Raw genomic sequence first — 26,180 nt, forward strand, 5'->3', positions numbered from 1 at the left:
TTTAGTGGCTCTAGGCAATGTGTTGAAGCACCAACCGTGTGTGTGCGTGCCCTATATACACATATAACAACTCGGTGGAAGAAACGCTTGGATGAATGACGGCCGGAATCTGCCAGGCAACTGCTGTGAGGCAACTGCTGTGTTCTGCAAGGCAGTTCAAAGCTTTTCCCTGGGCTTAAGAATTCGGATTACAAGGCAACGAACACAGGCCAAACTCCCGTGAATAAAAAAGAACAAACACATTCATGAGGTGATTCAGCTACGTTTTGATAGCGCACAGTGATGTCTTAATCCATAGGTTTAAGGACAATGAATGCTTGTCACTGCCTAGAAAGGCATTAGAGAAAATTACAATGAGAAAATAAACTTGCTCCGGGATATATTTCACTAGTGGCTTATTGTGGTATTTCTTTGGGCAACTACTAGAAAACCACCCACTCCACTTTTTTTGCCATATTATCTACGGCCAAGAAAATACCGTATCCTACTCATTTAAATAAAGGCTATTCACATTGCGGAAAAAAAATAAAGATGTGCAATCCTGCAAAAGTTTATGGTACACCACATTCTGCAATGAAATTCAAGATCTAGGCATTGAATACTTGCCGTCTCTAAATTAATGTTATTTGCTGCTTTCATTGCCAGTCAGACAAGAATACAGGTAGCAAGTAGCAAATGTTAGCACTGAGGCCGTAGCATATGCTAGAAGAACTTGTGAAAGCAGAGGATGCTGCTACGACTGAAATCTCACATGCGAAAATCCGTCGTCTGGTATTTAGGTCAAGGAATAACCCACCATCTATTCAGTTGCTTGACAAGTCAGTGTCTGTAAGCTCGTAGACTACTTGTCCAAAACCAAAACTCCTGCCTAATGAATTCCCTTGGTGGCTATAAGTGGCATTCGCAAGCAGAAGCAACACACATGAGACTCTTCCTGCACATTATTATTAAAACTGAACACACGAGGTGAACATGGGAATGAGAACGCACTTCCTGGCTGGTCCAACATTGTCCTCAAATGCACACGCAGTTCCGCTGAGATGCCAACGCCACTCACGTTATCACATCCAATGCAGCTACATACACTGGAAACACTTGGCACCCGAGGCACTCTCCTGATGATGATGATACACGACCACAAGTCCGACCACTGCTCAGTACCGGTACTTGGTGGAGTAGTCCTTGGGGGAGACGACGAGACCGCGGCCCTTGCGGGCGCCCCGGTAGACAGTCTCGACGATGTCCACCATCTCCTGCTTGTCCTCGAGGGCCCAGTTGATCTTGTTGTTGTTGCCCGTGCCCAGATCGATCATGATGTGCTTGTTGCGGAAGAAGAACATCACCGTGCACGGGTCGTACAGCTCGTACATCTTGTTGAAGTCCGGCACCTCCGAGATGTCCACCAGGTAGATGGCCGCAAAGTTCTTCACCTGCGGGCGGATGCGACAAAGAGCGGGAATTTCAAACGGGCACTGCAGCTCCATCACAAAGCAAGCAACAATCATCGAAAGATAAAATAAATGTATCTGGCAGCTCTACTTCAACATATGACTTGTTAGAAAGACACAAAATTCAGCTCGGTAAGCATTACCAAACAGGCAGCTTCACTACATCAAGTGGAATTTTTTTTCTGTTTCATTTTTGATTTCAGTCAGGTGCTCAGCTCAGCATGGCATGCAAGTGAGTGCGTGTACCACAGTGGTACCACATCATGGCGGGTGTTTGTTGCTGGTAAGAAAAGGGGAACAGCACGTGGTCCCATTTTAAGGCGCTTTCGTTCACGCGTTTCTGCTAGAGGTATGAGCTGATGTGATAAACACTACCAACCATTCCCTTGGTGCTGCACCTTATATGTACCAGAACATAGAGCAACAATCAGCTGCACTTCGCATCGCTAGCGAACGAAGTGGTGCAACGGAGTGACTAAGGCTTGCACTGTGGTCCCGTTGCACCAAAGCACTAAGTCCACTTCACCTTTATGGCATCAGGTTCTCCCAAATGATAAGCGCTGCCTTGTAAAGCCAATAAAAATAAATAAAATTACAACCGTGTCTCTAATTTGAAAAAAATTCAGCAGCAGCTGCTGATGGGGAAACAGGGTTTGAATGAACACTGCCTGTGTTTCCAGTGGGGCACATTAAAATGACGGTGAACACAGCATGACAGAGAGAACGTGTCCTTGTAGCTTTGACTTGAGTATAGTATCAAGATTACATCAGTGCAGTGCCACTCGTGCTGCAGATTTTCCCAACTCCGTTGACAGTATATTTAAAAAGCAGTTGGCTAAGGTGCTCAACAGTTCCCTAGGGCAACATCTTTCAAGATACAGTAAACCTCATTAATTCGGATCTCAACGGAGTGAAAGAAATGTGCGAATTATCCGAATGTCAAATTATCGAACGAATAACAAAAACGCACATTTTTTATTCTTTTATTCTATACCTTTACTTTGAAAAGTCCATGATGCTTGCTTGTTTTTTTGCGGACAACTGAGTGGAAACGACTAGTTTGCGGGCATATGACAATCCATCTAGCGCAAGTACATTGCCCGGAACATCGTACCAAGGTCCTCTTTGTCCGTTTCACTGCAGGTAAGCGACCGTTCCGGTAGTGACTCGCAACACATGATTTGCCGCAACAACCCACATTAACTTCCTTGGTGAAGAAAGGAAACTAGCTGGTGCCATCTCTCAACGACCTACCACAACTGTTTCTAGAGGCGTTGCCTTGATTACACCAGCGTCCCCTATCCTACATTCCTACATGTTCGAAAGAAAAGCAGTTTTTCTTGGCCTCTGTTAAGTTCGGGCTCCGCATGTAATTAATGAAGGCCGCCGGTGGCCCACGTATTGGCGTCGCCTCCGCTGGTAGCTACGATCCTGGGTCCCTTTCATGTAGCCGCACGGACGCCAGGTTCGGAGCCGCGGAGAGCGTGTGTTGTGCCCGTCCTTTTGTGTGTCAAAGGACGGGGGCGATTAGCCTGAATGCCTCTGTCGCGTCGAAGGTGGCAGGGTCATTCGGCATGGCAAGCTGACGGGAACCTGAATGATGGTGCGTATCTTAGTGTCGAACGGGCGCGCGGTGTAAGTTTTTGAGAATCTGCGAAGCCGGCGCCGGGAGCGCCCCGTTGACGGGTCGTTCGCCTTGAAGACGATCGCTTGGGCCTGAAGCGCCTCTTCCCGGGGGACAGACGGCAGGCGGCGGCGTCCTTCGTCTGGGAGGGAATTAGCAACCCTCATTGCCCGCGCGTCGCGGGACAGCGGGGGCGTCGCGGGAGGCGCCGCGTGGAGGGAGGTCAGCCGCGCGAGGACCGCTCCGGGCCCTCGGCTTGGCTGTTGTTTGTGCAGATGCCGCCCGCTGAACGTAATGGATGGTTCACTTTAGGCCGCAGATGTCCTGTATTTTCTGGCCGGGTGCAACAGCGTGCGTGGGGAACGCACTTTGAGTGCATAAGAGAGAGGGTTGGGTCACGTGACCGCAGGTGGGGACATGTGTGTGATTGGCTGGTTCCTGTGGCCAATCAATGGTTTGTAATAATTGTTTTGAAAGGTTTTTCTCTCTTTCTTGAACGCCCCCTTTTGGGAGGCAGGGTTTCTGCTATCAAAACCGGCGTGTTGGGTTTTGTCGAGGGTCGGTCGAGAGGGGATCTAGTTTAGTATAGATCTCGGCCGAACAGGCTGCTGCTGTCAGAGTGACAATGTAACCGTCACTCTGACCTGATGTAACGTTGGAGTTTTGTAAATAATGTAAATAAACCTAATATCTAGCAAGGAAGGCAGTCCTCATCCCTCACCCGCTCCAAGCATCGGTCGTCGGTCATCGGAGCGAGTCGAGATCGTCCTCTCGGCTCGCGCATCAAAAGAACATCTCTATTTCGTCTCCATCAGTTCGCCAAGAAGATGGAGAGGCGAAATTTAACTGCCTCCATGATCAACTTCGACAATGCACCGTCACTGTCGACGGATGGCGAGAAATGGCGATGGGTAGCCCTCTGCGACAGCAAAGTCCGTCACTGGTCGCTGTCAATCTAAACTCTCGTGAAGATGGTTGAGACAGTAACAATGCGCGCTCCCAAAACTGTTTCAGTTGCGCTGTCCTCGACTTGCCTCCAGTCCGAATTAACCAGTGCGCGTGCAATTTTTCGTCGAATCAGCGAATGTTTGTTGCCATAGGGCTATGTACATTTTTGAAGAGAGGGTGTGGGAATGACAAATAATCCGAATTGCTGAAATAACGACATTCCACTGTATCGCTCCCCACCTTCTCGACGATGGAGTAGAGCACCTCGTCCATCTTCATGCACGTGGGGTCCCAGTCGTGGCCGAACCGGATGACCACCACTCGGTCCTCCTCCGACAGGATGGCCTGGTCCACCTGCCAGCCATTGTGAAGGTGCTGCAGCATGTACGACATGGCTCAGCTTGTCCGGGTGGCTCTCGCCCGCTGGTCACCTGCGGAACGAAACAGCACCACCAACAGCACTAGCAGTGCACACCTTGACGGGGCAAGGGTTCGGAACGTACAGCTTGTTTGTCACTGCAGTTCACTGCATGATATTGCAATTTGACACCCAGGAGAACAGCCAGAGTTCTTTTGTTTTGTTTTTTTTTCTGTTACAAATGAATCACGTGCTTGCTAAATGTGTGGAAACAAACACTTGTGTCTGCCGCACACTACCCACAACTTTTAGAAATATGGCAGAGGACCCCAAGAAAGAATCCGCACTGCAAACGCTTTGTCGCCCGCACACACTGTGCAAATCGACAGCAACGCACAAAGGCATGTCAGCGTACCATTAGGCAAGCTAGGACTGCTGAAAGCATGCATGTTCTGCTCCTTCTACTTATGGAGGTAGCTGTAGTGCTGGCATCTTTAGAGTGTAGCATGTTTAAGGAAATCCTGATCTAGGCTATGTACGAAACCACGGTTGGGCAGTAAACGCTGTGGATTTCACTCGATCACAATCTCTCCACAGTAATCCGCTTCAAACATCTTTTTGTTTCTTAGGTTTAATGTCGAAGCTACACCTGGGACTGGAGGGCTACATATTAATTTAGACCCCCTGGGGATATGATTAAAATTCATCAAAATCTAGACACGCAAACATTATCATTTTCTGCCTCCATCCAAAAAAGCACCAACCATGGCGGGTGCACCTTAAAAGCAAGTGGAACTGGGCGTTTGGTTCTAGAGTTCCCCAAGTTTCGTCTGCAGAGCATGCACCCACACTGCAACTAGCCCTGCTGTTAATGCGCATTTCTTGACACACTGCGTAAGTGACGGCAGTTCATGCACAGTTGACTCATTAACGCGCAAGGCATTAACACTTCTGTCCTACATTGCTGCTTTTTACAGTTTATACGCCTGAACAACCAGCGTTCACTGCCCATTTGCATATGTGAAAAAAAAAAAGGCAACAGCAAAGTTGCTTTTGCGCGGTTCTTAAAACAGGAAGATTATGCCTTTTGATATAAACAGAGGCTGCTTACGAAGCAGCAATCACGGTAACACGGTGCCACGTTAGGTTTTCAACGACACAGAAAGCCACACAGGATGCAACGAAAGTGTGCCCTTATTCGCGGTTATTTAAACGCCCTTTAAAGCACCTAAGTCGGTTAAGGCAGCGCGCACGCTTGTTTCTGAATGCAACTTTCAAGATGAGAGGGCATTTACACGAGGGAGAGCGGTCTGCAAAAGGACAGATCTATCAAGTAGACATCCAAGTGAAATAGCTTCTGCAAGGCGTTACGCACCTAAGGAAATCGCAATACGTACGATAAACAGGGTTTCCTATCAGAAGATAGAACCGCTATTATATATTATTGATTAACACCAGAATTTAACCAATTTCACCACAACGTTTGAGTAACGAAAAGCAGCCGACGTCAAAGGCTCGAGAATGTTCGTTACAATCGTATACACCTGTTAGAGGGCGCGGTCTTCCATTTATATTAGCACAATAAAGTACTTGTAACTTGATTTTAATTATTTGTAAATATTTTTTATACATTTGTTGCTTTGTAATTTGTTACTAGAAAAAAAATTAGTTGAGTGTGATTTGTTTAAGTTTCGGTTTGCGTTATGGAGCTACAAAAGTTGAGAACAACGTTAATACTAAATTTTTAATTTTCCACTACTCTCACATCAATTTTTAAGTGGAATTTCAGGCTCATGACTGCCTGCTCTGAGGAGTGGCTTCTTGCAAAAAATGAATAGAAGCAAAAGTGCCAGAGTAAACGATGTGGCCCCATATGATTGGCCGCTGGCAGTTTCCAGCCCCCAGCGGGGGATTTTTTTTAGGATCTACAAAAGGCGCGAGCAGGCGGCTTCTTCACTTTCTCGCTCACTTGTTGCAGTGGAATAACGCGCATTAACCAGGCTTAACGTGTTGGCAAGCGTTCCGAATTCGGCTCATCAACCCTGAACGCTTTCGGCTCCCGCTTACGTGCGGCATCTGCCACGAACTTCCTTCGTTCGAAACCTGCGCTTCCGAGTGAGTCGTCGCATTGCGTGCTCCTCCCAGAATGTCATTTTGAACTACGGTTCCCGCGTCTCGTTTATCAACAAAACCGCGGCTTTGTTCGACCTTGCGGTGTTCGAATTGTATTGTTTCGCCCGCGCCGCCGGTCTCCCTGTGGGGCAGTCTGTTGCTATGAGCTAAGACGCCTAAATCTGCGTGCCGCATACCTTGTTTACACTTTTTCGCGGGCGTACGTCGTGCATAGTTTCGAATTCTGTCGTCGCGAGCGGGTGGCCCTTGAATCCGTTTGACGCAGGGCGCGATGTCTTCGGCGGCCCCGAAACGTGCACGGAGCAGGAGGAACAAGCCTCAACCGGTAAAGCTTTCGTTCGGCTCGTCCAGCGGCCCTTCTTGCGCCCTTCCCAGGTGAGTCCGCAGCCCGCAGAAATTTCTGCCGTTTTGGTCTGTTCGCGTACTCGCCAGACTTGCTAAGTAAAGCGCCTTAGAAGCTACACGAACATTAAGGAATATTTAATGACTCAAATGGTGCGGAAATGACTTGTGCGGGCGCGTTTGATTTTTTTTTTTTTTGGTGTGCAGTGCATATGCGGTCCTCTGGATTTGACAGCTGTCTTTCAAGTTGAAACTATTCGTCTTGTGACGTTACGCAGCTCTTAACAGTCGTCAGGGGAGTGCAAAAAGGGGCACTTTTGCCCTCCCCCCCTCCTCTCCTCCTCCCCTGCCGGTGTCCAGTCTGGACGAACGGTTACCCGCAGCACCTTGGGTTCCGTCTGGACGGAACTTCAGCACTTTTCATTCTGTGCGGATGGAACGCTAGACGCAGGCGTATTATTTAGTGCTGAGAGTTCAATAAACGCAGCAGCTGCCACAGCTCTGCAGCTGTTTGCGTAGGAGATAGTGCGTTAGTCTGTGCTTTAAATGAAGCCAACTAGACGTGCTGGGTGGGGGCCATAAATTAGAAATACCCGTAGGCTGCTGGTGACAGGTGGTCGAACACTTTGAACTTTCCGCTGGTTTCAATTCTCTTTCAAAGCCTGGGCTCTGTCACATCAGAACCTCTTTTGTGGGGCACTGTTGCACAGCAGATGTTAAAAGTGCACTCTTTAAACCTTTTGGTTTCTTCATAGTTATGTTTTGGGGCCACACTACTTTTCGCAAGGGCAACAGGATTTGTACAGCCCAACAACGATCACGGGATCTAGCAGGATTCTGCGTAATGCATAGCTTGCGCTGACGTCATCGTAGCTGCCATGTTGGAGTACTACTTGCACAGTGGAAGGCTGTGTGCTTTCTCAAGCAGCTCTGAGAAGGCAGAGAGCAGTACTCCAGAAAGGGCTGTGGTGACGTCGCATGAAAGCTGTCCGCTGTCTTTACTCCAACTCTGATCAAAGTTTTGGATACTCTAACCGTAGTTTCTCTCATTTAATCTTGGCTAAGCCCCCTTCCCACAGCACCTGTCCCCTCTACAGTACCTTGTCAATTTGGAGGTTGCATGAAGTACCAGGTAGAGGAATGGCAGGACAAACGCAAGTACTACACTTCACACCTGCCTGGACATAGCTGCTGCTGTATGTGCCACAACAAAAGCTGTCACTGTGTGAACTGATCTAGGAATTGCAGAAAGCTTGGCCACCCAGTAGACGTTGGGGTGTCGCCTCAGCACTGCAACATTTGCTAAGTTTCTAATCATGTTTCCAATCATGAATCCTTACCTACTCGCCAAGCTTCGCACACTTGTTCAACATTTCTACCATACTGCTTGTTGCCCCATCAGGAGGTTGTGGTAAGGGCAGTACCTGATGAATGCAGTTCTACGTACTGTGACATCAATGTGTGTCGCGTACGTGTGCCTGTTACGTACACAATCGGGCTGGAAAGGTCTTGTGCATCCCAGTCAGCAAGCCTTCGATAACAAATGATGGCGTGCAGGTTTTCCCAGGTAGCCAGTGACCCGTAAACACGACACATTGATAGTGTCTTTCAACAAACCACGTTTGATTACATGAAAAAGAAAAAAAGAAACGGCTGGTGCCAACCTATGCTTTCCTTTATTTTTTTTTCTCTCTCCTGTAAATAACATGGACTTGCCATGGCAGCCTTTCATCGTTCATCAGCAAAATGCCAGCTCATCACAAAAGCCCGAACGCGGATTCTGTGGTGGGTTTATTCTGCGCAAGGGGGGCAAATTCCTCTGAACATTTTCGTTCGGCCGTAGTGTCCCTGTCATAGCGTGCTCCACTTCTCTGCACGTGTTTGACACTAACAGGAAAGAAAAAGTCATTTGAGTGTGAACTCTTGCTCGGGGCAACAACAAGCCAAGTGTGACAGTGGCCAGAGTGGTTCGCTGCCTGGCATGCCCACCTAGCTTGCCGCATTCGTTGGAAGGCACCACAGGGTAAGGTAAAGGGGCGGATTTTTGTGCACAACTTTCTGGCACGTGCAGGTTACAACCGGAAACGACCCATTCGAACTGCTCACTTTAATTCTGCCAGATCAGTAGCTTTTTTTCAAATGCACGTCTTTGCAAGCTCAGTCCAATCATGCACGCAGCAGTACATTGTTCTTTTTGTGTGTGTGGGCAGGGGGGGGGGGTGATTTTAATTGGAAGCTTTCTAATGTGGCTGATTTATCATCAGAAAGGAAAAAAATCACTTGTTATGAGGCCTTGTGCAGCGATGTAGCCTGTACGTTGTAGCGCTGAAGTCTGGCGTTGCTGTCGATTTGTTTTTCGACTGTATTGGGCTCACGGTCCGTGTGTGTGTGTGTGTGTGTGTTTGGGCAACTTCGGAACCTGTCCAAGATGAAAATACGTTGTTGGCCAGTGAGATAGCTTGCATATTTCTGCTGTTTCATGACAGTGAAGAAACTTGAACAGAACAGTTATATCTGTGTCCGAAATTTCATAAAATGGCTGGATTGTGTGTTAACATTTGTGAACGCAGTCTTCTAATACCGCTGTCACACGGCAGATCTAATGACATTTACAGCAAATGTCATTCACTCTAAACGTCATTAGTTCGGCGCTACACGAGATTACCAAATGACATTTGAGGCAAATGACATTTAGCGGCTAACTGAGGTCCCGGACCTCAGTTAGTGGCCAAATGAGTAGCCTCGACAGCAGTAGTGCGTCCCTGGACAGGAAAATTCAGTAATAAACCAAAGAATACTGTTTCTAAAAACTTTCAGTAAACTTGTATTTTCTTCTTTGTGTTATTGTTCAAATAAAGAAAAACAAGTACTAATAAAAAATAAAATCTCGTCCCCAGTGCGCGCGCTACCCTAATCCGGATTTTTTGCAGACTTGTTTCAGCTTGTGATCTTTACTGATGTCACCTAAATCGGTGGTTTTCTTGTATTTTAAAAAATAATCCTTTGTTACGTTTTTTTTTTAATATTACGTGTGAAAACATTCTAGTTGCGCTTTAAATGTAATTCTGCAGTTTTGCGAGCTCGCTAATCGTCACCGCTATCACAATCAAATGACATTTGTTCCTCCGTGTAGACCCGCATGGCCGAGCCGAATGTCATTAACAGCTGATGTCATTCAGTTTGAATGACATTAGATTTGCCGTGTGACAGGGGTATAACCCACTCGTAACAACTTTGAAGTGACATCGGAAAGTCACTGTTAGAAATAACACTTATCTGCAGGGTGAGCACAAAGAGCCAATTCTGAGTCTCTGCATTTAGCAAGATGGAAACGTAATGCCCACGCCAAACCGCCTCAACACATCATGCCGGAAATAAACTAATAAGTTGGAAAGACACTTCCTGCCTCTCCTATCTCCTTGGCCAGCTGCCAGCAGGAGATGCAAGAGGCCTTTCCTTGGCTCTCTGCTCCCGTACAGTCTCCTAGCATGGCCTTGTACAAGGCAGCTGTTGTTACCCTTTTCTTCTGTAATGTCCCGTTCGCTGGCAGGTTTTTTGTTCTTTTTTTAATACTGGTTTTTATTACGGGCCTTTTTTGGCTGCTGCTGTTTCATGTTCCACGGAAATCCTGTGCTACTAATGCACTACGGTGCTCTGGAAAGTGTCTAAACATTTGTGTACAGGAATATCTTATCTAATAAAAAGTTGCATTGATTACAAGCAGCCACCTAACTAGTTAACAAAATAGTTATCTTCCAAATGGGGGGTGTACGTCGCTTGAAACATTTATTTTTTTTAGTTGGACATTCTTCACAATTAGGCTTGAGAGAGTTGCAACTGAAGCTTGAACGCGGTTAGCGAAATTCCTTTCTTTGGTAGCATCTGAACCGCCATGGCTGCGTTGCTGAGGCGAATGCAAAGTGGCGCAGATGAAATTTTCAATCCGTCTGAAGTCTGAAATTGATTGTACAAGTTTTATGCATTCACGAGACCTCTCAATAGGTGACATGGCACTCCTAAAATACAAGTTACTTGTCTCTGGAGTAGGGAGTGATAAAAAGGCAACAAAAGTATAGTCTGAAGTGGCAGGGGGATATGCAGGCGTATGATCCCGTGAGTTTCTCAGGAGTGGCAGTGAAAGGGATAAGGGGGTTCACTGGTCCTTGAAATTTCTCTAATACTTGAGCTAGTGTTTTAAAACAGCGGCACACATTCGTTTCAGCGTGTTGATCGCAAATGAAATAAAATCTTGCATAGAATGAATAGTTTGAAATATATACCTAGTTGTCAAAAGATTTACAGAACTACTGACTGGGTGCTTATGGTAACTCTTGTTACGGCTGAAAAACGGCAGCTTTTGATGCTTCCAAAACTTTTTTCTTGAGCTACTGGACACATTCAGCATTGCTTATAGCTTATAGATTTCTTTCTCAAATGCATAACAGCAGTTTTGTGAAAGGTACAATTACTTAGTGTTTATTGGTCAAATAATCTGAAAAAAACAAATGCAGAAGAAAAGTATACACAGGCAGTTGTACTGATCCTAAATTATTTTAGGAATTCTAAGGTGTACAAGTTGCTCCTACGTTCCTAAGCTATGATTTTTATATATATATATATATATATATATATATATATATATATATATATATATATATATATATATATATATATATATATATATATATATATATATATATATATATATATATATATATATATATATATATATATATATATATATATATATATATATATATATATATATATATATATATATATATATATATATATATATATATATATATATATATATATATATATATATATATATATATATATATATATATATATATATATATATATATATATATATATATATATATATATATATATATATATATATATATATATATATATATATATATATATATATATATATATATATATATATATATATATATATATATATATATATATATATATATATATATATATATATATATATATGAATGCTTTACACCAAGTTTTGGATTTTTGCGGGCCTGTCAACTTAGCGCTTCTGATGGCTGTGCCACTAGAGAGTAAGGCAGTCTCTCTAAAATATCCATTTAAGTATACTTGCTTGTGTTGTAACGAAATCCCTATCACTTAAAGTAGTAAAAAAACAAGAAAAAAATCTAGCGCTCTTAAAACTTTCGTGGCCGCGGAAAAATGGCTGTTTTGGGGTGTTCCAGGAAATATTTTTTTTTATTGCCACAGAAAATGATTATGCTGAAGTGTAAACTATGAAAGGACAAAGAAAGCATAGGGCTTTCTAGTAGTAATAATTTCAAACAACAGATTTATTACAAATTTTTATAAAAGAATTACCTAAACTAAAAAGTGACAAAGAAAAAACTAGGCACGTTTACGTGCGAGTATGGTGTCGGTTAGGTGATGGGCCTGCCTGTCGTGTAGTTGCGAGTCTCCACTGCCACGGCCGTGCTGCAACTATCTGTGGTGTCTGTTCGTCAGTGGCGAGTTCTTGTAGCAGAAAACGAGAGAAGTTTTGACTTTGCAAGATAAGCTCGCAATTTTAAGTGCTGTCTCCGATGGCAAGAAAGAATGTAGCCACCCGTTGCAGTATACCAGCTAGCACCCTCCCGCCAATTTTGACGGCCGAAAATAGAATAGAGTTCTTGAAAAGGCGCCCTTTCAGCGTAGGTAAGTTTGGTCCTTTAAACGCGTTAACGCACTGAAAAGTGTCCAAAGGCAAAACTGATACTTACCTCAGTAAAGTTTGTGCATTCAGGAGTGAGTGAGATTGCTTCTTTGAGAGTGCTGTGTAGTGACTAAGCTCGTGGGAAAGCAGCAGGTGCTAATCTCGCCGTTTCTCATGGTGAAATGAATTCTTGAAGTCAGTCACTGATGCCTGGCATTTCGGTTTTGTTTCTACTTCATTCACGCGAACCTTAACTCGTAACCTGCATGTAATTGGAAAATTTCGAATTTTTGTCAACAATCGTTAAGGGGGCTCACTGGTCTTTGATCAAAAAGTTTATTTTTGCAGTTATGATGATGAAAATTGGGGGTCATGTGTAGTTTTTCATTCTGATTGTAGATATAAAATTTGTTTTTGGGTAAAAAGATTATATTCAGATTTATTTGGATTTTATATTAGATTTTTTGACAGCCTTTGTAAAAAAACTGCTGGAGGGATGCAGCTAAACAGGGTACCAGTGAACTGTGCACAAATCAAGGAGTGCAATAAGACTAACATTATTGTTCTATCTGGTCTGTAGCAGAAGCTACGACCGTTTGAAGTTTGGGGTTGGAAGGGAAAACCGGTTTTTCTGGTTGCCACCTTTGAAGGCTAAATTTCAAACGGTTGTAACTTCTGCTACAGACCAGATAGAACGATAATGTTAGTCTTATTGCACTCCTTGATTTGTGCACAGTTCACTGGTACCCTGTTTAGCTGCATCCCTCCAGCAGTTTTTTTACAAAGGCTGTCAAAAAATCGAATATAAAAATCCAAATAAATCTGAATATAATCTTTTTACTCAAAAACAAATTTTATATCTACAATCAGAATGAAAAACTACACATGACCCCCAATTTTCATCATCATAACTGCAAAAATAAACTTTTTTGGTTTAAGACCAGTGAGCCCCCTTAAATCCAGGTTTTAGCTGAAGTGAGGACAATCACTTTGGGATAAGCACTTTATTTTACCATAGAACATGCGAGGAATTTTTGTTTGTAAGGCACCTACAAGTCTGCTTCAACTCTTTTTCACGTTGGGTGCGGCTTCAACTTTCTCGTTTGGTATTCTTAAAGGCCCAACCACATGCACGCGTAAAACAGACGTACTCGCGTAACGACGTAAACCGGCGTAAGTGCACAAGGAACCGGCGTACTCCGGTGTACGCCGAATGCATTGGTACGCGCTTGTTACGCCGAAGTCAGAGCCCGCCAGATATCGACGCAAACTTTCGGGCGCACAGTGTTGACGTACACCTCTGGCGGTGATGTTATCGGCGGTCAGGTCGCATAACAAGACAGGGAATTGATAAATAAGCTAACTTCACTATTAATTATGCGATAAAACGTAGTAATTTGTAAAATATACGGGGACCAAACAACCGGATAAAAAAAACGCAAAGCAACGAGCAACTATGGGAGCAAGGCAGTTTACGCCATATGTAGCGGAGGGTTTTGTGCCTGCCAAGTATGCATACTAATCCTTAACGTTTTTTTAATGTCCCAAGAACTGTTTTAGTTGTTTCTGTATTCAGCATACGTATTTTTGTGAGAATAGGCATTATTTGTTTTATTTGAGTTAATATGTAGTTGAACTGGTCGCCACAAAGCCGAGTCCGGAGTAGTCGAGCCACACTGCGCGGCGCATTGGTTTACGCGCGCGTTGCGCCAATATGTGGCTACTCGCCCTCTCCGACGTCGTCGGTCGGCGCAAAGATGTCGCCGCAGGTGTACGTCGTTGCGCGAGTACGTCGATTTTACGCGTGCATGTGGTTGGGCCTTAACAGTGACATCGAAAAGGACTGCACCCTGTATTTTTGTACAGGCTGTCTGGGGCCCCCCATTTTGTTTGATGTGGCTGCAGTCTCTTCCCAGTCCCCTGGGCTTCCTGTCGTTCTAATGCCTCTGTGCTTCATCTTTCATTGCAGCACCATGGAGGCGAGTTTCTCCGAGTTGGTGGAAAAGCTCCAAATGAAGTAAGTGGAACTACTGGCAGGGCAGTGTTCAGTCTGTTCTTCCCGTGTCTTGTACCGTGGGGCTGTGCAGGACCCTTTTGCATGCCCAACCACTGGGAAGAGTTGGGTGCCTATGTCCTCAAGGCTGGACTGTGCTGGACTGAAAGCACCCTGTTGTAGTCTTCTTTTCTCCACAACATATTGCTGGGCAACAAGGCACACTTGCCGAGCTGATTACTTGCAGGTAGCTGCTCGGTCGTCTCGCTTGTGGCAGGAGCGGTGCCCATTATCTTATCCTCTGACTGGGCACGGCAGCACTGCAAGCTGCCATTTCATTGGGATAGGCTAACGTGGGTTCGAGACTAAACACGAAAACGTTATTTTTGCTTTTGACTAGCAAAGCCACGACACTAACCAAGCACAATCGGATGAGCTGTTTTGCATCCAATGGGGCTCATCCACAGTCGGTTAATAGGGCAGATTTGGAGGGGAGGCCTGCGGCCAGTGTAAATGCGTGCTTAAGTCTGCTCAAACTAAATCCGTTAATATACTTGCAAAACACCCTGCTACTACGTGAAAAAAAAAAATGGGAGGGTGAATCTTTTGAAGAAGGGCACTGTGCTCATTACGATTCGCAGCGAGCCACCTTAATTAAGGGATTATATGCTGCAGATATGCCTAACAGTGTATAGTCAAACCTCGCTATAATGAACTCCACTTGAATGAAATATTTCCAATTTCCCGTCACTCAGGTAGCCATGCAAGTCAATGCAACAAATTCCTCCCCAAAACAAACCATCTGTCTGGCTTGTTTTTGCTTTAAAGGGGGACACTGGTCTTGAGGACATTTATAGTATTTTTAACCTATATGCTTCAGATTTACACGAAATGTATTAACATCCTCAGCATGAATATGAAGTCAGTTTTCGTCTTTGTGGTGTAAGTGCAGGGTTGTGCAACATGTTATGTCGTTCCATTTTGGGCAGTTTTATTTATTTGTGATACTCTAATACATTTTATCCCTTTGTGCTCTAAAAAGCCAAGGGAGTGCAGCTGTACCACGGAAGCCATTTTAGCGTCGTTTCTACAAGCACAGTAAACTTAATAAATGCGAGGTCATTAATTGCCAATATTTTCTTAAAACGGACTACATAAAATTGTGTGCTAGCAAAAATAAATAGTACATTTTTGTGGTTTTATTGCACTGCTCAGTTCATAAGCTTTCAAATGCAGAAAAAATAGATACAATTCTAACCAGTACATCCCAAGATATTGTACCCGACAGCTGACCTCATGGGGAAAAGATTGGTTCCGAGGAAACAGGGCACAAAGTTTGGAAACGCAGGCAAAATTTGTCATTTAGGCGACTTGAAAGGCGAAAGTGTTGTAAATACTTATGGTACAGCTATAATATTTTGCAGGCACATTCTTTGGGAGGTGTAGACTGCAAATAAAATTAATACAGGCAACTGTTTTTTTTTTTTTTTTGACAAATTTTCGGTCCTCAAGACCAGTGTACCCCCTTCAGAAAACCTTGAGTGGGGCTCGGCTTGGACATTATTTTACTATAAAATAAGCATAACGTCACCCATTATATATTCGGGGAAATATTTCGTTGTAGCGGGGTTTGACTGTATACATTTTAAACATATTTGTGGTGTCTAATCTCTTAAATGAGGCAGCTTGCTGCAAATTGGAAAGCATAGTGCCCTCCTTCGGGATTCACCTCGCATTTTTTATGTAGTAGGAGGGTGCTTTGCAAGTACATTTTTGGATTCAGTTTGTGCAGACTTGAGTGTACATTTGCACCGATCATGGGCCTCGTCTCCAAATCTGCCCTATTAACTGTCCATGGATGGATCCCATTGGATGCAACACAGTTTACCGTATTTACTCACGTAATCCTCGCACTCGCGTAATCCTCGCACCCCTAATGTGAACCACCAAAACTTGAATTTTTTGGTTCCTCGCATAATCCTCGCACCCCCAACTTTGCAGTGGCGAAAGTTGCCTGCTTGCGAAACCCGCATGGTGCACGCGCTCTTCAACGCGCGCCCTCCCCCGCCGCCTCTCCATTCGGCGGAGAGCGCTGTGTATCCAAGGACATCCAGGCGCCCTAACAACCTGCATGGCTACTCCCTAACAGGCGCCCTAACACGCTACTCGCACTGTACTTGAGCCGGTTTCGCGCATGTTTCGCGTGCGCGCAACTAGACGGTGTTCGCGCAGCCCGCTGTCGTGTCGCCGTCGTGGTCCCGCCGTTGAGCGGCAGCAGTCGGTGAGTCACTCGCGTCAGTGGTGGATAGCTCGCTGCCGTTTTGAGAACTTTTTGATCTAATTGTTTTGTGCTTGGTGCCGGGAGGAACGCCAGCTACACTGCCGCTTTCAAATTGAAAGAGTACGCGATCAAACCCGGCAACCATGCCGCAGGCAGGCACTTCGGCGTCACCGACTTCAACGTGCGTTACTGGAGTAGGGCACGCACATACGACGACGAGATAGGGCGCGCGCCAGAAAGCAAAGGCGGCAATTTCATGATCGCTGATCGACGGGAGACTGTTTACGTTGTAAATAATAAAATAAAAAGAAATAGCTGCTGTTGGCAACACTGAGCTTACCTATACAAAAAACGACCGCTACATTTAGCAGGACTGGCATAAGGCAAATTGGCAACACTGTGCACCGGATTTTTTTTTTTCCCGCATAACTCTCGCACCCCTAACTTTGCACTGACTTTTCCGAAAAAAAAGTGCGAGGATTATGCGAGTAAATACGGTATCCGATTTTGTGTGGTTACCGCCCTGGCTCGTTGTTTGTTTTATTGGTAGTTAGTATTCAAGTAGCTTTTGTTAACTTGCTTCAAGGCCCTTGCGTCTGTGCAGTAGTACGGCCATTAACCCTAAACCCTGGGCTTCTGTTTAAAGCCATCCAGGGCTTGGCAATGCCCTGCACTTGGCTGCAGCCTTTCTCCTGGGGATGCAGTCAACAGGCACTGCATTTTTTCACAAGTGACACTGCATGTCCCTGAGCTATTTAAACCAGTTAAAGGAGCCATGAAGACAAAATACAAGTTGGCCGGGTTTATTAGAAAGACTGCTTAGTCCCGATAACAATGATACCAATATCATCGCAATCTTCGAACAAATAACGGAGATATTAAAGAAAACATGTGAAGCAGTCGCGACCCCCAGCCAATTTCCCACAACTTTTCTATGACGTCACGGAACCTTGTTTGTGTGATTGGCGGCCGCCTAACTGACCTGTGGCGACGACACATGACTGGAAGTCTGTAATGGGGCCTCTAGTTCCACTTGACCGCATCACTTAAATGCTAACGTGCAGTTAACGCACTGAAAACTGTTTTATTGTTGGCCCATATGATGTCATTCTTGCTCATAACACGTCACTGTGGCGCAAAATTGTAAAGTTTTGAAATACTTCTTGCTTTTTTTTTTTTCGTTAAAAAACATCTTTTGGGGCTGTAATGGAACTGAGTGAGATACTGAATCCTAGTTCTTTCAAATATAAACGAAGTTGTATTTTCTCTTCATGGCTCCTTTAAGCTACAGTTCCTGCTACTCTTGCTGCCACAGCAACAGTCTATATGCATGCGCACAGTGCATTGATGTGAGTAGTCATCCAGGGCTGTCATGTATGCAGATCGACATGCCACCCTGTGTGTGCGGTCGGTTCTCTAATAAGCTCTTGAGCGCACTCGGAACTGTCGTCTGTTGTGTGATCGTATCGTAATGCCCTATCCAGGTGTAAAGAATTTTCCCACCCACGTGTCCATGCAGGAGGCAGGAGGCACAGGTGGAAGACGAGTACGGGTGCTACCTGGAGGACGCCAATGGCAACGTGACCGGCTGGTCTGCTCACAAGTACTACCCGTGAGCCGTCTTCTTGTCGTGGGACGGGGGCATGGTCTGCCTGGCTTGGCGAAAATGTCTGCACCACCGTGCAAGGCGTCATCCTAAACCGCCGCGGTGGCTCAGTGGCTAAGGCGTTGCGCTGCTGAGCACGAGGTCGCGGGTTCGATTCCCGGCCGCGGCGGCCACTTTTCTGATGGAGGCGAAAAGCAAAAACGCCCGTGTGTACGAGATTTCGGCGCACATTAAAGATCCCCAGGTGGTCAAAATTAATCCGGAGCCCTCCACTACGGCACGCTTCATCGCCTGTGTTGCGTCGGCGCGTTAAACCCTACAATCAATCAAGGCGTCATCCTATGCGCTGCACAGATTTGCGTTGCCAAATGCACCACTTCCTTTCCTACTCGTGTACTGTCATGAACGTGGTGGGTTAACTGTGACCGGTGCGATGCTTTGTTTGCAAAAGGCCGAGTTTGTGTACGCACAAGCAGGCCAGCTGGGTGAACTTAATGCGGAAAGCGTCTAGGTGAACATGAGGGGGGGATCCTCTAAACAAGAGGTTTCAGTCAGTGTAAATTTTGTAGAAAACTAGCGTGCCAGGCTGCTGTAGTGGGATGCAGTCTTGCTGTAACGGCTGAAAACGAGAATGTCCGCATCCTGCTGTGATCATAGCCGCACCATCTGTCTCTTGCACTCGGCTACAAATGAGTGCCACAGTGCAAATGGGTGACGGACTTGCGTGGCCTATACGCGACTTAAAAAGCCTGCAGATTGGAGTGCATCGCAGTGCACGAAAACAGAAGTAATGTACTGGCATATCTAGCAGTGGGTGATCTCGCTCAACATTCTACCGTGTCGTGCAGCAGTTGTCTGGCGGGTAGATTTGGTGAAAGGCTGTTGATCTTGTACTGCTTTGCAAATGCAAGTTGCTGTCTGTCTTCCCACCTTTCTGCCAGAAGACAGTTGTTTGCTGCCCTTGTTCTCGGACACAGTAGTAGCAGCAGCCAAGCCGACAGTGATGTCTGGTCCAGTGTGGCTTCCAGAGTGCTCCGCTGTGCTGTGTGGCCCCGAGCACTGTCTCATCCTGTTGTGTTCTTGCAGGCAGGACTTTGAAACGGACAGTCCTGAGGATTTCGATTATGAACCGAACTTTGCAAGGTGAGAAGATTGGTGTGTTTCTTTCTTGTGGGGCATGTGCTTCCATATATGGCTGGCTGCACTGAGGCCAGTGGCAATAAGGAACTTTCCTCAATGGCTTCACGATGTCAGCCTTTGTGGGAAATGCAAGCCGAAGCAGGCATTCTCATTGTGCCAGGGCTGTTTTGGGGCACTGCCAATAATTGTGTCCTATTCCTGAATTTCCTGTTGCTTTTACTCTAGTGATTTGATCTGCGGCGTAACTTGTGCGCTAACGTACGGGATAGCAGAGGACCCCAGCTAGCTTCGCTAGAGAACGCTACGCGCCGTACACTAGCCCTGCGGAATCCGAAGACTCACGCACGGGTTCGGGTACTCACATGTGGTAGACAGGCTCCGGCCATCCCAAGTGAGGCTTTATTGCCTGGCAGATACAGGGCATATACCAAACACGACTATCGCTCGCGGGGAGACAGTGGCTCCTGTCGCTTGCTCTAGCCGCTGGACTCTGACCTCGATATCCATCATTACGGCCGCTCACGGCCGCGGGTGCAGGGGAGGCATCCCGTGGCGACCGATCAGGGCAGAATCTCTTGGCAGAGTCCTCGCGGAACATTCGCGCATCCCACAGGTCGGTTCGGGGGGGAGGTCTCCCCCTGGTCCTCCTTCCCTCGCGCACACGTTCGCGGCGAGCCGGTTCGGCGCGTCGCGTGGGGTCATGAACAGGTCACGACTTGCGTGACGCACTGGCTGCCTAAAATGGCGGCTCCCGGCTCGCGAAAACATGTGCAGGCGAGGCGTAGGGAAACAAGGGTCCCCACAAACTGGTGCTGTGCATTTGAGCAAGTGGCTTTGGCATCTTCAGCCTACCTGTTTGCTTAGCTCAGTGGTTTGGTTGCTTGGTTCTCTGATGATGCATTGTTGGAAGTGAAGCAAAGTTGCATGTTGTCTGCCGAGGCCACTGTAACCTTGATGTTTTTACTCGTTGAGGCACTTTTGATGTCACTTGTTGTTGGCGGATCATGCGAGGTTCGCATCCTCGCCAATGGGCAGCCTCCAGTGTCTTGAAATGCTGAAACTGCCATTAGCAGTCGTTACGCAGACCATGTGCATGTTATACGATAGTTCCCGCGTTCTCTCCTGGACTAGTGTGACTGCACACCGTTTCTTCTGTGTTGATGATGCTGGGTGCTTGCTGCACGAGCTCTTGTTTTGCAAGACCTCCCTTGCAATGCGACTCACGCGTGTTCTTTTCGTGTGCAATTAATTGCAATGTGTGGTGCTGTTGTGTTACACGCAGTGGCCAGGAGGCAGTGGGACACCACTTGGATGATGGCAGTGGCGATGCAACCGGGGGCAGGTACTTTTTCTGTTATCAGTTTTGGCACATTATTTTTCGTCTTCTTCTCTCTCTAATCTCTGTTTAGGGAGTAAGTATACACAAGCAGCGTAGTGTCTTGGCCTCACTTGCAACAGCCGTGCCAGAAAAGAAATAAACTTTTTGTTGCTCTTCAGGTAGCATGGAGGCTATATACCCTTCACGTTCCTTTGGCCTGACATGTTGTGATCAAATTGTCGCTACTGGGTCAATTGTCCAGAAAAAGTCTCCCAAAATGTCCTTGGTGGCTGACTATGGCTGGTATTCAATGGCGTGGAATGCATGCAGGCAACCATGCGAGTGCGCCGCCATATCTGTGGCTAAGTGTCTGTTGCTAGGCGACGTTGCGTGCACGGCCCCCAGATCGGGCACCCCTCTTCTCCTTCATGCAACCGTGTAAGTGCGCCGTTACTCATTACGTCGGGCTCCGCGGGATGGCGGTACTTGTCCACGTCCGTGGCGCATCGGCCATGTCTGTGGCCGTTTCCAGTGTTGCCAAGCGAGGAAATTGACCGCTAATCTTTTCAACGAATACCATCTATTGGCAGTGACCACCGCACCAGTGGGATGTCGCCTAGATAGGTGTGTGTGCATACACACCACTTATAAGATGGTGGGGGTGTTTGTGTGCTCCTACCGAGTTCGGGAGAAGCAGACCCCTCATTGCATAGAGCAAGCAGCCGTCATTCTTTTTATACGAGTCTCGGCGATCCCAATTTTCTCTACCAGTGTTCTTGAAATATTTTCAACGCCCCTCTCCCCTTCCTTCTGTCTCCCTTTTGTGTGTTGCAGGCAGGACATCGAATTGGACCGTCACGAGGCTGTCGAGAATGGAACCGACTCTGCAGGGTGAGTGGCTGTTCTGCCTATCCTTATTGAGGGGCAGGGCTGGGCAGCATCGCAATACTAGGATATCGCGATAGTATCTTAGAGATGCTTTTGAGCATCTGTGTTTTAGTATCAAAATACACTTTAAAAAATGTATGTGTATCTCTGTATAGGAATACAGTGACGGTGCATCGAATATATCGCAATAATCTGGCACATATGAATGTCTCGCTACATTTATTTTTGCGGCATAGATGTCCAATTTTTTTTGTTCAGTTGGAGCCATGCCGCCTGCTTCCCTATACCCTCTCCGATTTACATCTCCTAACGTCCGTCTGGCGACTGCAGTGTTGGCTTGAAATGCTGCCGGGTAGATAATTGCCACCACAAGGCATATGTGTGTTGTGGGTCTTCATGGTTCAAGCCGTTGCACAAAGGAAAGCGAGGGATTCGGCCTATAAAGCGCCGATGGGACACATGTTGGTTGGGTAAACCACGGAGCCTATCTATGGCTCAAATGAAGAGACGATAATTGCATCGTGCTTGCACCCATACTTAAAAATGCGGTGGGCCTCAGACGACATTGCGAGAACCAGGAAGCGCAGAGAGTTGCCATGGCAGGGTTCCATGCACCGGTGGTGTTTACCCAAGTCCCGACTGCCTGCTAGTGCGCACTCTAAGTAGGGCGTGGGTGCGTTTCCCATGTTTATTTTTAACACTTTGTCTGAGGAAGGTAACGAGAGAGCAAGAACTTGTCACCGCTGTAGCATTTTGTTTGATAACATTTTGTTCAAAAGCAAAGGCTAGTGTTGCTAGATAAGGGTACAGAGTATCCGCACTCTTTTCTCCTGTTGTTCCATGCCAGCGCCGGGATCACTGGTCAGTTCGCATTATGCGACACTTGTTTACACTGCGACGGTTCGTGGGCACGGTTATTTTGTTGTTTGTGTTTTGGTTGGGCAACTCTGGTAGGCTTAGCTTGTCCTCCCCGCTGTGCGGCTGCACGCGACTGACGTCGTTGCGAATGCGAATCAAAGATAACGCGTGTAGTAGCATTTCAGCTGCAAAAGTATCCAAAAATGTGGCAAATTCTGGGTCCTGCCTAGCCTGACTATGTTCCTAAATATTAAGGTCCTGTCGCACTTTGCCTCGCTGCGCTGTCACCAGATTGTTGCGGCTGACAATGGGCTAGTGTCGCTGAGGTAGAATCCGTGAGCACACTTTTGTGAGGGTGTTGGTAAAGTCAGTGGGGCAGCAAAGCCAGTGGTGTGCAAGTGCCCGTGCGAGTCGCTGATGAGGCCAGCGGAGCAGAACCGCTGTTCTCTGGATGCGCCCGTGCCAATTGCTCGAGGGGCTAGCAGGGCGGGACCGCTGGTGCCTTGTTCCCAGCCTGGTAGTCCCGCCTTGTTTGGTTGCCTTAAATGGTGATCACTCTTCTACACCTGCTCCTCGTCTTCCTTCTCTTTTCCCCCCACACCTGCTGTGCTTCACTTCTCTTTTTCCTCCAGCTTCTCGAAATTTCTTGCTTCATCTTCTCTTCTTCGTCTTCTCTACCACACCCACTGTGGTTCCTCACAGGCGTCGTGTGACCAGAGTTTTGTATAATTGTAGGGCTCCATTCTAACGGGACACTGCTGTAGGGCAGCGTGCCTGTGTGCCAAACAGGTGCCGAGTCTGTGCACACTTCAAATAGTGAATTGTTTAATTAGGGTGCTGGCTGGGGTGTATTGGCTTTTCTTTCTTCTTTTTTTTCATTCCTGGCGTTGTTGTGCCATCGTTACCTGCTGTGTGGCTCCTTCCATTCTGCAGCATATCAGTTCTTCCACACGCAGCTGGTTGGGCCAGCCTCTGTGTAAGGCACGGTGTGTGCACCTCCTTCCTTACCCTCGCAGCATGGAGGAGGAGGAGGAGGATGACCCCGCTGTGGTGGCCGGCGATGCGAAGGTGCTGACGGAGGCTGACATGGCCGACATCATCAGGTAATTGATGGGCCTCTCCTCCTTGCCACTTCCATGCTACGATTCTTTAGCTTCTGGTGCCAATCATTTCCGGGGAAGGGGGGTTGTGTTGGGCAAGTTCTTGCCAACATAGTACGCTTTTAACAATAGAGCTGTTGTACAAGCTGCAAGTTCGCCGTTGCAGGAAAAAATGCCAAGAAAATCCCCAGCACCTGTGAGCGCTTGCCTTGCAACAACCGCAGCGTCCCCAGCTTGCACAGTGGCTCTAGCAAAAAAGGGGGGGGAAAAAAAAAAAACCAGCATTAATGCTACAGCTGAAAAAACACCCTGTTTGGCCGAAGTCACCGTGGCTGCCGCATTCTCGTGGGTAATTGGAGACATGGCTACAAGTGTGCCAATCCTTCCCTAGATGACTTGCAGATCCTGTCACCGCCGCCTCTGAGTCAATGATAAAGAGCTGGTGGAAGTCTACAATGCTGAGAGTGACTTTGCATCCACCACTCGCCGTGAAGACGACTATGATCTGTTTGATGCATATAATTACTGCCACCGCAACTGTTCCAAGAAACAATGACACTGAAACTTTACTACGTGTCCAGCAGTGTTACCTACAACAGCTTCACTATTCAAGTCTTGCGTGTTAATGCAAGCTTCACTGAATTTTTTTAAAGAATGGGGGCTGCTTTTGTTCCTTTTCTGTTGGGAGTCCCGAGGAAGGGGGAGATCGTTACGTGCTGCAAGTCTAAAGTAATTCATAGCTGCCTTCCATGGTGTAAACTCCTTTCTCAGGACAACAAACGAGATGTTCAGCTTTATGCCCGCTGCGCCTGATGCATTTAGCCTTGCACTGTTTTTCTTTTGTGGTTGTTGTTGTTGTTGTTGTTGTTGTTGTTGTTGTTACATAATTAAGCTCATGGTGGTAGAATTAGATTGATTTGCCTGGTCAAGTGCATTGCTTAATGTGGGAGGGAAAGCAGTGCAGGCGAAAGGGTATGCGTGGCAGTCTGTAGCTTGTGAACGCACTGCTGTTATTTTTTTTTTTTTTTCTTCTCCCATCACCTTCAAGGCCTGTACTGTAGGGCACTGCAGAAAAGAGTGGCTGTCCGTCAAGATATCGCGAAACAAAAATCTTTATTCGTAAAAAAAAAAAAAATTGAACTTTACAATGACAGCAAACATAAAAAAATCAAATTACGGAAGTAAAACACTGCGCACACACACACACTCGCAACAATATAAAAAATGAAGGAACGCCTATGACTTGAGGGTAGCAAAGCTGTACGCAACCTTCACGACTACAATGAATGTCTTTTAAGTGCACAATTGCAGCTTTGCTTCTCCATCACTGCCGCAACGTCCTTTACTTTACTCCGTCATTGTTGCTAAAAGTGTGAGCTTTCATTTTTTTTGGAAGTGATAATCATTGGGCATCACTTTGGAGAGGCATACTGTAGTGCTGTGCGTTTGCACCAGATGGCCTTCTGAGTCATTGGACACTATGGATGGTGCCACTGCGCTCGTGCCAAATGACCGATACTCGCCGATTAAAGGGAGGTATTGCCATGGATCGTACAGTGGTGTAGTGTGTTTACTTTTACATGTCGCCGTGCTGGCTACAGGACACATATGCTATGACATTTCTTTCTCGTTCCGAGCGAGCGCTGCCATAATTACGGCAAACACTTGATTTTTTTTTTTTTTTTTTTTCAATCTTGATTAATCACTCTTAATGGGTATGATTGGCTTGACAAACGTGTGCAGGTGACGCCGGGCAGTCGCCGCGAGGCCCTCGCTCACGTGCGCGCATTCAGCAATTTCTTGGTATTTTTAACTGCTGACAAAAAAAAAATTACAATTTGATAAACAGCTCCGCTGTCAAAATATTTAAAAGTAGTTAGATGGAAAGAAATTCTTGACAGCGGTTTTAAAAGTTGTGGTATCGGAATGAGCTACTATTGAGGACGGCAGGCAGTTCCATTCTTTAGTTGTCTTCAGAAAAGAGCAGTAGAATGGATTTGTCCGGGCAAAAGGGGAATTTGCTTTGTGTGCATGATCAGCATGCGAGGATAAGCATGGGGATGCAGATAAGATTCGTTTTGTCATGATAAATTCTGTGAAACAAACCGAGACAAAACAATGGCTTTTGCAAAGAAAGAGGAGGCACCTTTAGTGGTAACTTCCTGGACGATACACTGCCAGTATGATGATAGTCTGACAGTATAAAAAATGTGCGCTGTGGTTCTGGACCTATTCCAAGGTGTCTGAAAGGGGATCAAGGCCGGGATCTTGTACCGAAGAAGTGTATTGGAAGATTTGAGTGGGCAAGGGTCTTGCACAGCAAAAGCCTTAGTGATGAAGGTGCCACGTAAAAGTTCTTGCACAAATAGCCAAGCACACAATTGGCATTGCTTGATATGTACTCGATGTGCTTCTCCAAAGGTGGGTAAGCATTGATGT

At 46.3% G+C, this 26,180-nt stretch overlaps 2 protein-coding genes across 4 annotated transcripts in view; one reads left to right on the top strand and one right to left on the bottom strand.

The window, feature by feature from the left end:
- Positions 1 to 878: 878 nt before the first annotated feature.
- On the bottom strand, positions 879 to 5,930 carry LOC144166801 (thioredoxin-like protein 4A). 3 transcript variants are annotated; one of them, XM_077696295.1, is made up of 3 exons: positions 5,490 to 5,631; positions 4,261 to 4,451; positions 879 to 1,430 (listed from the first exon to the last, which is right to left on the bottom strand). In XM_077696295.1, exons 2-3 carry the CDS (start codon positions 4,411 to 4,413, stop codon positions 1,155 to 1,157), a joined length of 429 nt encoding a protein of 142 aa, XP_077552421.1. In that variant the 5' UTR covers positions 4,414 to 4,451; positions 5,490 to 5,631; the 3' UTR covers positions 879 to 1,154. The 3 variants fall into 3 exon arrangements, with proteins under 3 accessions (XP_077552421.1, XP_077552420.1, XP_077552419.1); XM_077696294.1 differs by lacking the exon at positions 5,490 to 5,631 and adding an exon at positions 5,754 to 5,909 and having other exon boundaries at positions 880 to 1,430; XM_077696293.1 differs by lacking the exon at positions 5,490 to 5,631 and adding an exon at positions 5,776 to 5,930 and having other exon boundaries at positions 883 to 1,430.
- Positions 5,931 to 6,255: 325 nt separating this feature from the next.
- The window catches only part of LOC144166802 (uncharacterized), a gene marked incomplete in the record, with an annotated part of 40,553 nt that continues 20,628 nt past the window's right edge, over positions 6,256 to 26,180 (top strand). The window contains 8 exon segments of the mRNA XM_077696296.1: positions 6,256 to 6,493; positions 6,777 to 6,886; positions 14,527 to 14,574; positions 18,351 to 18,443; positions 19,524 to 19,580; positions 20,860 to 20,919; positions 21,730 to 21,786; positions 23,658 to 23,744. Coding sequence (XP_077552422.1) covers positions 6,783 to 6,886; positions 14,527 to 14,574; positions 18,351 to 18,443; positions 19,524 to 19,580; positions 20,860 to 20,919; positions 21,730 to 21,786; positions 23,658 to 23,744 — 506 coding nt within the window.

The sequence above is a fragment of the Haemaphysalis longicornis genome, unplaced genomic scaffold, assembly GCF_048455015.1.
Source record: "Haemaphysalis longicornis isolate Haplotype H1 unplaced genomic scaffold, Haemaphysalis longicornis Haplotype H1 scaffold_19, whole genome shotgun sequence".
NCBI classification, from domain to species: domain Eukaryota; kingdom Metazoa; phylum Arthropoda; class Arachnida; order Ixodida; family Ixodidae; genus Haemaphysalis; species Haemaphysalis longicornis.

Bases quoted from the DNA above. Each gene is read 5' to 3' on its own strand.
- LOC144166801 (XM_077696295.1), bottom strand. From the start codon at position 4,413: ATGTCGTACATGCTGCAGCACCTTCACAATGGCTGGCAGGTGGACCAG. The intron at 1,431-4,260 runs GTGGGGAGCGAT...ATCCGCCCGCAG, and splicing joins TCTACTCCATCGTCGAGAAG to GTGAAGAACTTTGCGGCCAT.